This window comes from Pseudophryne corroboree, chromosome 1 (genome assembly GCF_028390025.1).
Source record: "Pseudophryne corroboree isolate aPseCor3 chromosome 1, aPseCor3.hap2, whole genome shotgun sequence".
Lineage (NCBI taxonomy): Eukaryota > Metazoa > Chordata > Amphibia > Anura > Myobatrachidae > Pseudophryne > Pseudophryne corroboree.
The window spans coordinates 1,124,781,949-1,124,796,378 of NC_086444.1; the positions used below are offsets into that span (position 1 = coordinate 1,124,781,949).

The following is a 14,430-nucleotide window of genomic DNA, read 5'->3' on the forward strand; positions in this document are numbered from 1 at the left end:
ACTTTCTGAATGCTGAACACCTTTCCTGTTATATCATACAGTATATGTTCCTTCCTTAGTCATAAAAGCGGTGTTCTCTGCATGTGCATGTCTGTGTATAAGTGACCATTGTGGTTCCCCTCTGTCTGTGTGGTTGGAGTGTCCTGTGCAGAGGGGAAATAGCTGACGGTATCATGTTCTGTATTGGTCACATGTAAAGTAGAACATAGTCAGGTACTTTGACTAAGCTCATATAACGCTTCATTCTGCTGTCACTTAATATCTGCTGGAAGGTAAATGTATGATCTTTAACTGCCAATCGTGTTCTATTATTATATTGTAGCATTTATCATAGAAGAAAAAATATACAGTAACTAAACTCTAACTTTTAATTTTGACAGGTATCACAATATCTGGCGTGTTCTCCACATCTATGCAAAAGGTATGTATTTTGTATCATCCAATATGTGAATATCTCTGAGCTTTGGGTCTCACAAGCTCCCCGGTACACTAGTAATTAAAAGGAATATTTTTTTAGTGGTATGGACTAATAGATTAACAATGTATAGTTTGACAGTCATTATGTCGACACTATATAGCCAACATGCATTAGATCGACAGGTATAAAAGGTCAACAGATGAAAGGTCAACAGTGCATAAGGTCGATAGGTTGAAAAATGCAACATGTAAATGGTCGACACGTGTTTGTTATTTTGTCCCAGATGTAGGATCTTTTCTCTTATCTGACCCAACAGTATAAACTTCTACCTGTGCTCCGCTCGCCACAGGTTACTATTACCAATAGATGTTCACGTGGATAGTAAATAAAGCAGATGTTAAAAAAACATGTGTCGACCATTTTCATGAAAGCCTTTTGCACCTGTTGACCTCAAGCATTGTCAACCGTTCATCTATTGTCCTTTAGTACCTGTCGACCTGTGTGAGAATGTGGATGTTATATGATAAAATCACCCCAATCCACAATGCGATAATTGATTATATCGCATGGATGTATCCATTATTGCATGCAGGGACAGAACTTGCGAGAAAGCTATATCCCTGCGAATCCACTCCATAGTCTTTTCAGGGTATTCTTCACAAAACATTGCAGCAGTCCCCCCAACGCTGATTATACTTACCAAACCCAGGGACTGGTGAGTGGTGCTCCTGTGAGGGCTGCCGGTCATCGGGACTCTGTGTTCCTGCCGTGACCCCCGGTGCTGTAAAGCGAGCTGCCGCTTCACAGCATGACTTTACTGCACTGGAGGTCACAGCAGGAACACAGTGTCCCGATGACTGGCAGTCTTCACCGGAGCACCGATCATCAGTTCCTGGGTTCTGGTAAATATATATACGGTATATATATGTATGTATATATATATTTTTTAAATTCTCTCAGTGATCAGCCTGTATGTCCATCAGACACACACAGCTGATCACACTGTCTGGTTCCCTGCACAGCTTTCAGAATTAGTATGGGCAATTGCACCAGCTTCATTCTAGGCGTAAGAGATTTGTTGGAATTCACCACTTCAGTTGTAAGGAGATGTGTCAGTCTGCATAGGGACGTATGTGTACACTTTTTGGTTTTGGACAAGTTTGCTTCAAAAAACATGAAGATTTCCAGTTAAGCATGAGTCCCACTGTCCACAGTAGACCTGATGTAGGACAAAAAGCTCAAACTACAAAGTATGTCAGTGACTATGTGAATCCATCAGTTCTTTTGCAGAATAAAGGAATGAGGGGCTGTCATTCATATTGCTGAATTAGAAATATACAATAGAGATAAGCACTTTTATTCTAAAATGACATCATGCTAAAACCTTCAGTCATTTAAAAAAAAAAAACTTGTTCAATATTTTCAACAATTCCATATACATCAGCATCAGACAGAATAATGTGCTAATAATGGGGGTCATTCCGAGTTGTTCGCTCGCTAGCAGATTTTAGCAGCATTGCACACGCTAGGCCGCCGCCCTCTGTGGGTGTATCTTAGCTTAGCAGAATTGCGAACGAAAGATTAGCAGAATTGCGAATAGAAAATTCTTAGCAGTTTCTGAGTAGCTCGAGACTTACTCCTACGCTGCGATCAGCTCAGCCCGTTTCGTTCCTGGTTTGACGTCACAAACATGCCCTGCGTTCAGCCAGCCACTCCCCTGTTTCTCCAGACACTCCCGCGTTTTATCCTGGCACGCCTGTGTTTTTCCGCACACTCCCAGAAAACGGTCAGTTTCCGCCCAGAAACACCCACTTCCTGTCAATCACACTCCGATCACTTCAACGATGAAAATTCTTCGTTCGGACGTGAATAAATCTACTAAGTTTTGTGCTAAAATACTTAGCGCACTGCGTACCATGAGCATGCGCATTTTTGCCTTAATCGTTCCGTTGCGAAAATCGGCAACGAGCGAACAACTCGGAGTGACCCCCAATATACAGTAGCTTCTTAAAATTTATGACATTTGACTTACAAGGCTGCTTTTAACAGATTTGTTATTTTAGTTCTCATCTCATTTTGTGATCTATTTAATAGTAGAAACAGGCAGTGTTCAGTACAGTAACCACACTCACAGCTAGATATAAATACATCACTTTATTTATGTGCCTATCTCAGGGCATAAAGGTAACATTTCTTCAGTGTCGCTACGAAAGGAAATCACAAGGTCATCTTCTCTGGGGCTCAGTGAGATATCCCGTTTCTCGTTTCCTCTCCTGATAACATCAACTTACTCAAATTCTGTCAAAATCTGACTTTATGCACATTTAGCTATCAAAACCAACCAATGATCATAGTAGAAACAGAATATGATTCTATCTAAAAAGGAAACAAAATAGGGAAGTTAAGTGCAATTCACTTGATTACATTGAGTGCTTATATTTTTAACAGATACGTTATCATTCATATTGAACGTATGTTCTTACTGATTCTGCAGGGATAACAGTTGCTAAGTATATTTGAGATAAAGGTTCATAAGTGTCGGCTTTTCATTTAAACTGTCTTATATTATGATTAGAAAGAGTTATCAGATGGTCACCCGACTTCTTCATAAGAGTGAGATTATACGTGTGTGTGTGTGTGTGTGTGTGTGTGTGTGTGTGTGTGTGTGTGTATATACAGAAGATGAGAAGTGTAACGCATATCAGATATATTCATGTACTTGTATTTTCAAGTCACAGTGGGCATCCATAGTGCAGTACTTCTGAAACTGATTTATTAACAATAACTTATGATTAGCTGCTCGGATGGTGTAATGGTTAGCATTACTGCCTCACAGCACTGAGGTCATGGGTTCGATTCCTACTTTGGCCCTAAGTGTGTGGAGTTTGTATATTCTCCCCATACTTGCGTGGGTTTCCTCCGGGTACTCCGGTTTCCTCCCACAATACAAAAATATACTCGTAGGTTAATTGGCTCCCAACAAAAATTAACCCTAGTGTGTAATGTGTCTGTGTGTACATGTGATAGGGAATCTAGATTGTAAGCTCCACTGGGGCAGGGACTGATGTGAATGGGCACATATTCTCTGCAAAGTGCTGCGGAATATGTGTGCGCTATATAAATAACTGGTAATAATAATCATAATAATCATAAAGGTTAATAAAAACACACAGGTTTACCTGAGGAAAGACTCCAAAGTAAAGTCAGATTTCCATGGGACCATCCACCAAAACAGAACAGTCCAAGAGCTCCAAAAGGTGACTTGTAATGCAACATTGCGTTTCGTCACTAAGTTTAAGTACCATAAATCAAGCACTGTAGCAGAACAAACATTTTATTGCATGAAATGCAGCAGTATATTAGTTAAAACACTTTCTTATAATGAATACATGTGAGACAACGACAGACAAATCTGCTGTGTGATGTAGTTGAATGGTGTATTCCCAACGGGTGTGGATCAATGGGTCGACAGTAACTAGGTCCACAGTCATTAGGGCAACCACTATTGGTCGACAGTGACTAGGTCTACACCTGAAATAGGTTGACATGGTCATTAGGTCAACATGGAAAATATCGACATTAGTTTTTTATATATTTTTTGATGTCGTTTTTTTTGTAAAGTGATCGGGAAACCCAATTAGTGCACCTTGTTCCCTTGCATGGATCGCTTCACTCGCCATGCTTTGGACAGGTTACAATTCCCAATCGTAGTCCAAATGGATCGTAAACGTAAAGTATGAAAAAGTTAAAAAAATGAAAAATAAAAAAGTGTCAAACTCATTTCTACCTTTGCCATGTCGACCTAGTGACCTTGTCGATCTAATGCATGTCGACCAATAGTGGTCAACCTAGTGAGTGTCGACCTAAGTGCTGACGACCTAAATACCGGATACCATTCCCAACTGTTTGAAACTGACATGTTACTTTGTAGCTTTTTTTTTGTGTAAACTGTTTTTATTAGTCAAAGCAGTATTCAAAAAACATTACAGAAACATTTTCAAAAACAAAAAGAGGGCATACAAAAATATCGCGTAGCATATATTCGTCAGTACACCACACATAGAGCGCCCTTGGTAGAAAGTATCTGTCTGCATTTCTGACAACATTAAAGCTTATAAAAAAAAGAGCATAATATCAAAACAGCATCAATGAATGGGAAAGAGAAAAAAAAAGAGAGAGAAGAGAAGAGGAAAAGAGGATAAGTAAGGGAAGGTTAGGGTGGGCAGGGCAGGTGTGACAGTCTGCATAGTGCGGGTAGACTATTTGGGGAGCGTATGGGCGTTCCCCACCAATCCTGAGTCTGGGCCACAGTACAGAAACAACATTATCGGAATATGAGTATGGGTATGAATAATGATACAGGTATGGATATGGGCCTGTTTACCAACATGGGGGGGGGGGGGGGGTTATGTCGCAATATAGGACTGATACTGCGATGTGTCCTTAAAGTCGTACCAGGGAAACCAAATAGCTATGAAGTTAACTGTTTTCCCAGATGAGAAGGAAACCAGGTCTTCCATGTCTAAGAAGTGATCAATCTTTGTGAACCACATTTTAATTGAGGGTGGAGAGGTGGATCTCCAGAGAATTGGGATCACCGCTTTAGCAGCGTTGCAAAGGTGTCTTAACAGGGAGTGTTTGTAGGAGTGTGACCCTGCGGGGGTGTGATTAAGGAGCCAGAAATCTGGGTCTTTCGGGATTTTGTCACCTACTATCTGTTCGGTGCATTTAAATACCTCTGCCCAGAATGGAGTTATAAGAGGGCAATCCCACCAAATATGTATAAAACTCCCTGGGGCATTTTTGCATCTCCAGCACATATTCGAAAGAGAGGGAAACATTTTATTGAGAACATGAGGGGTCCTATACCACCTATATATAAGTTTATAAAGGGTCTCTAGTGTCGAAATGCATAAAGAACTCGCCTGAGCGTTCTTAAACACAGATTCCCAGTTAATTTGAGTAGGTAGCCCCGACAGTTCCCTCTCCCAGGAAGCCAAAAAGGCAGGAGGCTGTGGGAAGAAATTTTCCATAATCAACGTATAGATTTGTGAAATAGTATGCGTGGGTGAACTGGGGGAGATACATAGTTTCTCAAACCCAGTGAGATCCCTAGTTACGTCAGAGAAGTTCTTAGGAGATGATATAAAATGGTGGACCTGCAGGAACCTCCAAAACTCAGCACTGTGTAGGTTCCAAGAGGATTGAACATCTGAAAAAGAGCGCACCCTACCCGAGCTCACCAGCTGACCGACTCTAAAGATCCCAGCTTCTGCCCATGGGGCGAAAGCAGTCCCTTGAAGGCCAGGGGCAAATTCGGAGTTATAGAGAAAAGAGGTTAAGGGGGACCATTTGGAGGATATATGACTCTGGGATCTCAGCTTGGTCCTGTTAGGCGCCGAGGGTCCGCTCGTCAGTGCGGCCGGCGCCTAGCAACGGGGACGCCACTGTCGGATCGTGTTCCCCGTTGCTGGGTCTAAGTTTATATCATCACTGGTTTCCTGGCTGTGTAGCATGCAGCTGCACGGCATGTTGTAATTATCACTCATCTGTTTTCCTGGCCATGCAGCTTGTCAGCTGCATGGCATTTAATCCAATCAGCCTCCAAACAGCTGATTGGAAGACTCTCTGTTAAAAGCACTCCCAGGACTCCTCACAGACGCCGGTGATAGCTTCCTGTTTGCCTGATTCTGCTGCAGAGAGAGTTCCCAGTCCCGGTCTGTTCGTTTGTTCCTGTTCTCAGTGATCCAGTACTCGGAAGTTACCATCTGTTCCTGGAGTCTGACCGAGCGCCTTTAACATCTGGTGGTGTTCGTGAGTCGCGGCGCAGCCGTGTGTTGCGGCTTGTCCGCTACTATTTATTATTGTGTTTATTTTGAGTTCTGGAGCTTTGCGGAGGATTCCGCTTCCACAAGATCCACTCTGGTGTCCAGCGGTGCCGGATAGGAGTGTCGGATCTGTGGATCCTTGGTTGTCCTTTTCCCTGGCGGCTAGTCCGCACTTACCTTTTGATTTAGTTAAGTTAGCTTGTAACCCCTGGCTTGGTTGCTTAGTCAGAGGGCCCCTTGTTATCTCCCTGTCTCGGACTTCCCCTTGTCTCCCATTAAGACCTGCGGGGGCATCGGGGTTGGGCAGACATAATCCGCCCTTCGAACGCGGCTGCCATGGGCTCAAGCAACCATAGTCTCGCAGGGGATTTCTGATAACACGGGCGAGACAACGGAGTTAGGGCGCCAGGGGTTACTAGGCTCTCCAGCTCCCACAACCTGTATTTCATTCCTGTACTCAGATCTCTGCCATAAGATCTTCTCCAGTCTGGAGTACAGGAATCGTAACATTATCACCGGCCTGACAAAAGAAAAAATTTCAACAGGAGTTAATTTTTTCACTTATCCAGTAGGGAGAATTTTGTCGGCCTCATGAATCCCACCGGTGTTGGGCCAAATCCTGGCCAGTTTTTGGTTAGTCAGATTCAGGAACTTACCCAGATGGTTCAGGATCTGTCCCTCCGGGTGAGCTCACAGGAAGATCTGTTACGGACTTCCCCGAGGGTCATCCCTGAACCAAAAATGCATCTGCCTGACCGTTTTTCTGGGGATAGAAAACAGTTTTTTAATTTTAAAGAGTCTTGTAAACTGTATTTTCGTTTAAGACCAGTTTCCTCAGGTACGGAGGCTCAGCGGGTTGGAATTATAATTTCTCTGCTTCAGGGGGATCCTCAGACCTGGGCTTTTGGTTTAAAGACAGACGATCCGGCCTTATCGTCTGTAGACGCTTTTTTGAAATCTTTAGGGCTATTGTATGACGACCCTGATAGAGAGGCATCCGCAGAAAGTCAGTTGCGTGTTCTAAGACAGGGTAGGAATCCTGCAGAGAATTATTGTACGGAGTTTCGCCGTTGGTCGAACGACTGTGGCTGGAATGATCCTGCCCTGCGCAGTCAGTTTCGCCTCGGCTTATCTGAATCTATAAAAGACAGCCTCCTTCAGTATCCCGCTCCTGAGAACCTTGATAAACTCATGGAGCTCTCTATTAAAATAGATCGTCGGCTCAGAGAGCGGAGGACTGAGAAAGGGGCATCTGTAGTTTCTTTTCCCTGTGTTTCTTCCGTTCCGATAGACATGGAGGAGCCTATGCAGATTGGTCTCTCCAAATTGTCTCCGGAAGAAAGAACCAGGAGGCAAAATTCTGGTCTGTGTTTGTACTGCGGAGGTAAGGGACATTTTGCCCGTAGTTGCCCAAACAAGTCGGGAAACTTCCTGACCAAGTGAATAGTGAGGGGGTTCACTTTGGTCTACAGCTCATCTCCTCAAATAATTCACTATTGGTTCCTGCTAAAGTTTCTTATGACAGCCTCTGTTCCTCGGTCTCTGCTTTTGTGGACAGTGGAGCTGCAGGAAACTTTATGGACTTAACATGGGCCAAGGCCTTAGGTATTCCTCAGTTAACCTTAAGTAGGTGTATCACCATGCATGGTTTAGATGGGAGTCCCTTATCCAATGGGGTTATTTCTCTATGTACACCTCCTGTTTTGCTCTCGGTGGGAGCTCTACATTCTGAAAAGATTGAGTTTTTTCTTACCCATTGTCCAGCAGTTCCTGTGGTTCTGGGTCACCCTTGGCTGGCCTTTCATAATCCCATCATAGATTGGCAGTCTGGGGAGATTCTACAATGGAGTACCATCTGTGATAAAGAATGTATTACACTTCCTATCCGAGTAGCTGCTGCCAGGTCCGCACATATTCCTGGAGAATACCAAGATTTTTTGGATGTGTTTTCCAAGGGCAATGCGGATATTTTGCCTCCCCATAGGCCTTATGATTGTACCATTGAGTTAATTCCTGGTGCCACGTTGCCTAAAGGAAGGTTATATGCATTGTCTGGTCCTGAAACTGTGGCCATGAATGAGTATGTGAAAGAAAGTCTTGAGAAAGGGTTTATCAGGCCATCTAAATCCCCTTTAAGTGCAGGTTTTTTCTTCGTAGAGAAGAAGGATGGTTCCCTCAGACCCTGCATTGACTTTCGAGCCCTGAATAAAATCTCAGTAAAGAATACTTACCCTCTGCCTCTGATCTCTGTCCTCTTTGATCAGCTACGTTCGGCTGTTATTTTTTCCAAGATTGACCTGAGAGGAGCATATAATCTCATTAGAATCAGATCGGGGGATGAGTGGAAAACGGCATTCAGTACTCAATCAGGTCACTATGAGTATCTGGTCATGCCTTTCGGCCTATCTAACGCTCCGGCAGTCTTTCAGGATCTCATTAATGATGTGCTCCGTGAGTTTCTGGGAAGATTCGTTGTGGTCTATTTAGACGACATTTTGATTTATTCTGACTCTATAGAACAACATGTTACCCAGGTGCGTCAGGTACTTAAGAAATTACGTGAAAATCACTTGTATGCCAAACCGGAGAAGTGTGAATTTCACGTCACGGAGGTATCCTTTTTAGGGTACATTATTTCCCCTCGGGGATTCCGAATGGAACCTAAGAAGCTCCAAGCCATCCTGAGTTGGGCGCAACCCACCAACTTAAAAGCAATTCAGCGCTTTTTAGGGTTTGCGAACTACTACAGAAGGTTTATTCACTCTTTCTCTGACATAGTTGCTCCCATTGTGGCACTCACTAAGAAGGGAGCAGATCCTACCAATTGGTCATGTGAAGCTAAAGTATCTTTTCAGGCCTTGAAACAAGCCTTTGTCTCAGCCCCTGTCCTTAGACATCCCAACCCAGAATTGCCTTTCATCGTTGAGGTAGATGCCTCGGAGGTTGGTGTAGGGGCTATCCTTTCTCAGAAGGATCCAGATTCCCTTGAGTTACATCCTTGTGCCTTTATGTCCAGGAAATTCTCATCTGCTGAATCCAACTACGATGTTGGTAATCGGGAGTTGCTGACTATTAAATGGGCTTTTGAGGAGTGGAGACATTGGCTTGAAGGAGCGACCCATACCATTTCTGTTTTGACAGATCACAAAAATCTTCAATACATTGAATCAGCTAAGCGACTGAATGCCCGACAGGCTCGTTGGGCTTTATTTTTCACTCGTTTCAAATTCATTATTACCTTCAGACCTGGTTCCAAGAATACCAAGGCAGATGCCCTCTCACGCAGTTTTCTTCCCGCTCAAGACAACAGTCCTGTTACTCTCATACTTCCGCCTTCAGTCATTCAGGCAGGTCTCACACAGGATGTTTTTTCTCAATTGAAGCTGCTTCAACATCAAGCTCCGGGAAATACTCCTGCTGGTCGTCTTTTTGTTCCTGAGTTTTTGAGAGCAACTGTTTTGGAGGAATTTCATGATAGCAAAGTTGCAGGGCATCTGGGAGTCGCTAAAACTTTTGAATTGGTATCCCGCTCAGTGTGGTGGCCTGGTCTTTCTAAAGACATTAAAGAGTTTGTTTTTTCGTGTCAGGTCTGTGCACAGCATAAAGTTCCCCGTTCTTTGCCTATTGGTCAACTTATGCCATTGAATGTTCCTCTTAGACCATGGTCGCATATCTCCATGGATTTTGTGGTGGATCTCCCTCTGTCAGCTGGATGCACAGTCATATGGGTGGTAGTGGACCGTTTTAGTAAGATGGCTCATTTTATTGGTCTTCCCCGATTGCCATCTGCCCAGGGATTGGCAGTCTTGTTCCTCCGTCATGTTTTCAGACTCCATGGGTTACCCACTGATATTGTTTCTGACAGGGGTCCACAATTCATTGCACAGTTTTGGAAGTCTTTTTGTGCTTCGTTAAAAATGAAATTATCATTAACCTCCGGTTATCATCCACAATCAAATGGACAGACTGAGCGAGTGAACCAATCCTTAAAACAATATTTGCGTTTGTACTCGGCCAAACTCCAAAATGACTGGTCTGAGTTTCTTCCATTGGCAGAGTTTGCTTATAATAATGCCTGTCATTCCTCCACCAATGTGTCTCCATTTTTTGCAGTTTTTGGTTTCCACCCCAGAGCTAATTCATTTTTCCAACATTCCTCTGTCTCCTCTCTGGCCCTGACCTCTCATCTTAAACTTATTTGGAAAAAAGTGCACATAGCTCTCAGAAAAGCAGCTTTCAAGGAAAAAGATTTTTCGGACAGGTTCCGGCGGCCGTGCACTTTTAGAGTAGGAGACAGGGTGTGGCTGTCGACTCGCAATATCAAACTTCGACAAACCTCAGCCAGATTGGGTCCTAGATTTATTGGACCATTTCTCATTATCAAAAAAGTCAATCCAGTTGCTTTCCGGTTACAGCTACCAAAAACGTTACGAATCGGAAATACCTTCCATTGCTCTTTGCTCAAACCATATGTTTCATCTAGCAGATTTCCTCGTAAAAAACCTCAGGGGAGATCACCAGTTAATGTACAGGGTCAGCAGGAGTTCGTGGTTGAGAAGGTTCTCGATTCCAAGCTGTCCCGGGGTCGGCTTTATTTTTTGGTGCATTGGAGAGGTTATGGTCCTGAGGAAAGGTCGTGGGTCCTAGATGAGGACCTTCATGCCCCAAGGCTCAAAAGGGCATTTTTTCAAGAATTTCCTCAGAAACCCGGATTTAGGGGTTCCTTGACCCCTCCTCAAGGGGGGGGTACTGTTAGGCGCCGAGGGTCCGCTCGTCAGTGCGGCCGGCGCCTAGCAACGGGGACGCCACTGTCGGATCGTGTTCCCCGTTGCTGGGTCTAAGTTTATATCATCACTGGTTTCCTGGCTGTGTAGCATGCAGCTGCACGGCATGTTGTAATTATCACTCATCTGTTTTCCTGGCCATGCAGCTTGTCAGCTGCATGGCATTTAATCCAATCAGCCTCCAAACAGCTGATTGGAAGACTCTCTGTTAAAAGCACTCCCAGGACTCCTCACAGACGCCGGTGATAGCTTCCTGTTTGCCTGATTCTGCTGCAGAGAGAGTTCCCAGTCCCGGTCTGTTCGTTTGTTCCTGTTCTCAGTGATCCAGTACTCGGAAGTTACCATCTGTTCCTGGAGTCTGACCGAGCACCTTTAACATCTGGTGGTGTTCGTGAGTCGCGGCGCAGCCGTGTGTTGCGGCTTGTCCGCTACTATTTATTATTGTGTTTATTTTGAGTTCTGGAGCTTTGCGGAGGATTCCGCTTCCACAAGATCCACTCTGGTGTCCAGCGGTGCCGGATAGGAGTGTCGGATCTGTGGATCCTTGGTTGTCCTTTTCCCTGGCGGCTAGTCCGCACTTACCTTTTGATTTAGTTAAGTTAGCTTGTAACCCCTGGCTTGGTTGCTTAGTCAGAGGGCCCCTTGTTATCTCCCTGTCTCGGACTTCCCCTTGTCTCCCATTAAGACCTGCGGGGGCATCGGGGTTGGGCAGACATAATCCGCCCTTCGAACGCGGCTGCCATGGGCTCAAGCAACCATAGTCTCGCAGGGGATTTCTGATAACACGGGCGAGACAACGGAGTTAGGGCGCCAGGGGTTACTAGGCTCTCCAGCTCCCACAACCTGTATTTCATTCCTGTACTCAGATCTCTGCCATAAGATCTTCTCCAGTCTGGAGTACAGGAATCGTAACAGGTCCATAATCTGAGCGTGGGAGAGACCGTGGGGTGTGACACCTTCGGGAGGGTAGGAAGCCAAGGTGCAATTTCAATATAATGTGGGAGACAGCCCTCCTCTAGGAGAACCCATTGTTTGCGGTCTTTGGCACGTGTCCATTCCAGTATCCTATTCAGGTGGACCGCGTGGTAATAGTTAGGGATATGTGGGAGTTGTTGCCCCCCTTGATGTTTTCTCCTGAACAAAATGTCATGTTTAAATCTAGGTGTATTCCCACCCCATACAAATGTACGGATAAGCCTCTGGACATCCCGAAGCCATAGCAGGGGGATGTGTATCGGAAGGGTCTGGAGAAAGAATAAAATCCTGGGGAGGGCATTCAGTTTAACTACGTTGATCCTTCCGAACCAGGACAGTCTCAACTTTTTCCATAACAGGAAGTCTAAACGAAGCCTAGACAATAAGGGTTTAAAATTTAGGGAGAACACTTTGGATAAGTCATTGGTCAGTAACACCCCCAGATATTTTAATTTATGATCGTGCCAGGTGAAGGGGAATACTTGTTTCAGGCTTTCTACTATAGCAGGAGGTGTAGTTAAGTGCATGGCAATAGATTTGGAATAATTCATTTTGAAGTTAGAGAGGACTCCAAACTTCTCAAACTCCGCCATTAAGTTTGGCAAAGAGGTGACCGGATTCGTGATTATTGCGAGTAGATCATCGGCATATAATGCCAGTTTGTATTCGGTCTCCCTTACCAACAAGCCCGAAATATTTGGGTTAGCCCTAATACTTCGGGCTAGTGTTTCCATGCAAAGGACAAAGAGCAATGGGGATAGCGGGCATCCCTGTCGCGTACCGTTGAAAATTGGAAAGGAGTCAGAAAGGTAGCCATTAATCCTAATTTTGGCAGATGGGGAGGTATAAAGGGATAGAATTCTGTGAAGACAGACGCTACCAAGTCCCAGATGCCTCAATATTCCGGTCAAAAAATCCCAGTCCACTCTGTCAAAAGCTTTTTCTGCATCAGTCGACAGTAGGATAGATGGGGATGAGAGCTGGCCGGCATAGTGAATCATGCTGAGCACTTTAGAGGTATTGTCCCTGGCTTCTCGGCCTAAAACCAATCCAGCTTGATCTCCATGTATCAAGCCAGGCAACAGTAGTTTAAGGCGGTTTGCAATCAATTTAGCGAAAAGCTTTATATCAATATTTAATAGGGAGATTGGGCGGTAACTGGAGCAAAGACTAGGGTCTTTACCCTCTTTGGGTAAAACTGCAATATGGGCTTCGAGAGATTGTGGGGAGAAGCGTGATTGATCTGATATGGTGTTAAAGGCTCTTGTGAGTATAGGGATTAATTTCTCCTTAAAAGCTTTGTAATAGGCAATAGTATATCCGTCGGGGCCGGGACTCTTGCCATTAGGAGAGGATTCTATAACGCTCTGGACCTCCTCAGCAGAGAACGGGGCGTCTAGATCTTCTACTTCTGTTGCTGTTAGTGTGGGGAAATGTAAGGTCCGTAAGTAGTCAGCTATGGCTTTTTGATGGGACGCCCTGTCAATTCTACCGGTTGGGCCGGAGAGGTTATACAGAGTGGAGTAATATGTCCTGAAGGCCCTGGCTATGTGGGGTGTCTGGTGTTGGGGTTGGCCATGATTGTCTTTAATTGTATGGATAAAAGTAAAAGCACGTTGTTCTCTAAGTGCTTTGGCCAGTAATTTTCCAGGCTTATTGCCCCATTGATAGTATCTGTTACGGCACTTCCGATAAGAAAACTTGACTCTATCTGAGAGTAACTTATTCAGAGCCGCCCTAGCAGTATCGAGATCGGCGTAGTGTTGTGGGGTTTGGGGTTTTTTATGTAGAAGCTCGAGAGATTGTATCTTAGACAGTAAATCCTCTCGGAGTTTCTCCCTCTGCTTTTTGCGAAAGGATCCTAATTGAACGCAAACCCCCCTGATGACACATTTGTGAGCTTCCCATACTGAGACTTTGGAAATATCATCTAAATCGTTGGCACAAATGTAAGAGTCCAAAGCGTTGCCAATTCGGGACTTACAGTCCGCATCTTGCAGGAAAGTATCATTAAAACGCCAGGACCATTGGCGATGTGCGTTGGAAGGTAAGCGTATGGTGAGGTTGACTGGGGCGTGATCGGACCATATAATCTGTCCTATAGAGGCATCGGACAGAAGGTGTAGGTGTCGGTGACTCAAAAATAAATAATCAATTCTGGAATATGTCTGGTGCGGGTGTGAGAAATAGGTGTAATCTATATCAGTGGGGTGTGTCAATCTCCATGTGTCGATCAGCTGGTGGTCGAGCAGGGCACGTCTCACTCCCCTATGCTCCCTCTCTGGCTTGCAGGATATTTTTTTAGAACTGTCCTGGCGAGGATCCAGGGTCCAATTTAAATCACCTCCCATCACTACCACCCCCTCCAACAGAGGTTCCGCGTCTTCTAGAACTGAGGATAGAAAGGAAGGTTGTTTAGCGTTGG

General features: G+C 44.6%; 1 protein-coding gene across 5 annotated transcripts in view; it reads left to right on the forward strand.

The window, feature by feature from the left end:
* Positions 1–384: 384 nt before the first annotated feature.
* Positions 385–14,430, forward strand: part of CLNK (cytokine dependent hematopoietic cell linker) — a 411,995-nt gene continuing 397,949 nt past the window's right edge. For all 5 annotated transcript variants that reach the window (XR_010177777.1, XM_063923032.1, XM_063923023.1 and 2 more), the window contains exon 1: positions 385–421. Coding sequence is in view for 4 of the 5 variants with exons in the window: in XM_063923032.1 (XP_063779102.1) it covers positions 413–421 (9 nt within the window). In the remaining variant the exon portion in view is untranslated. The remainder of the gene's footprint in view (positions 422–14,430) is intronic.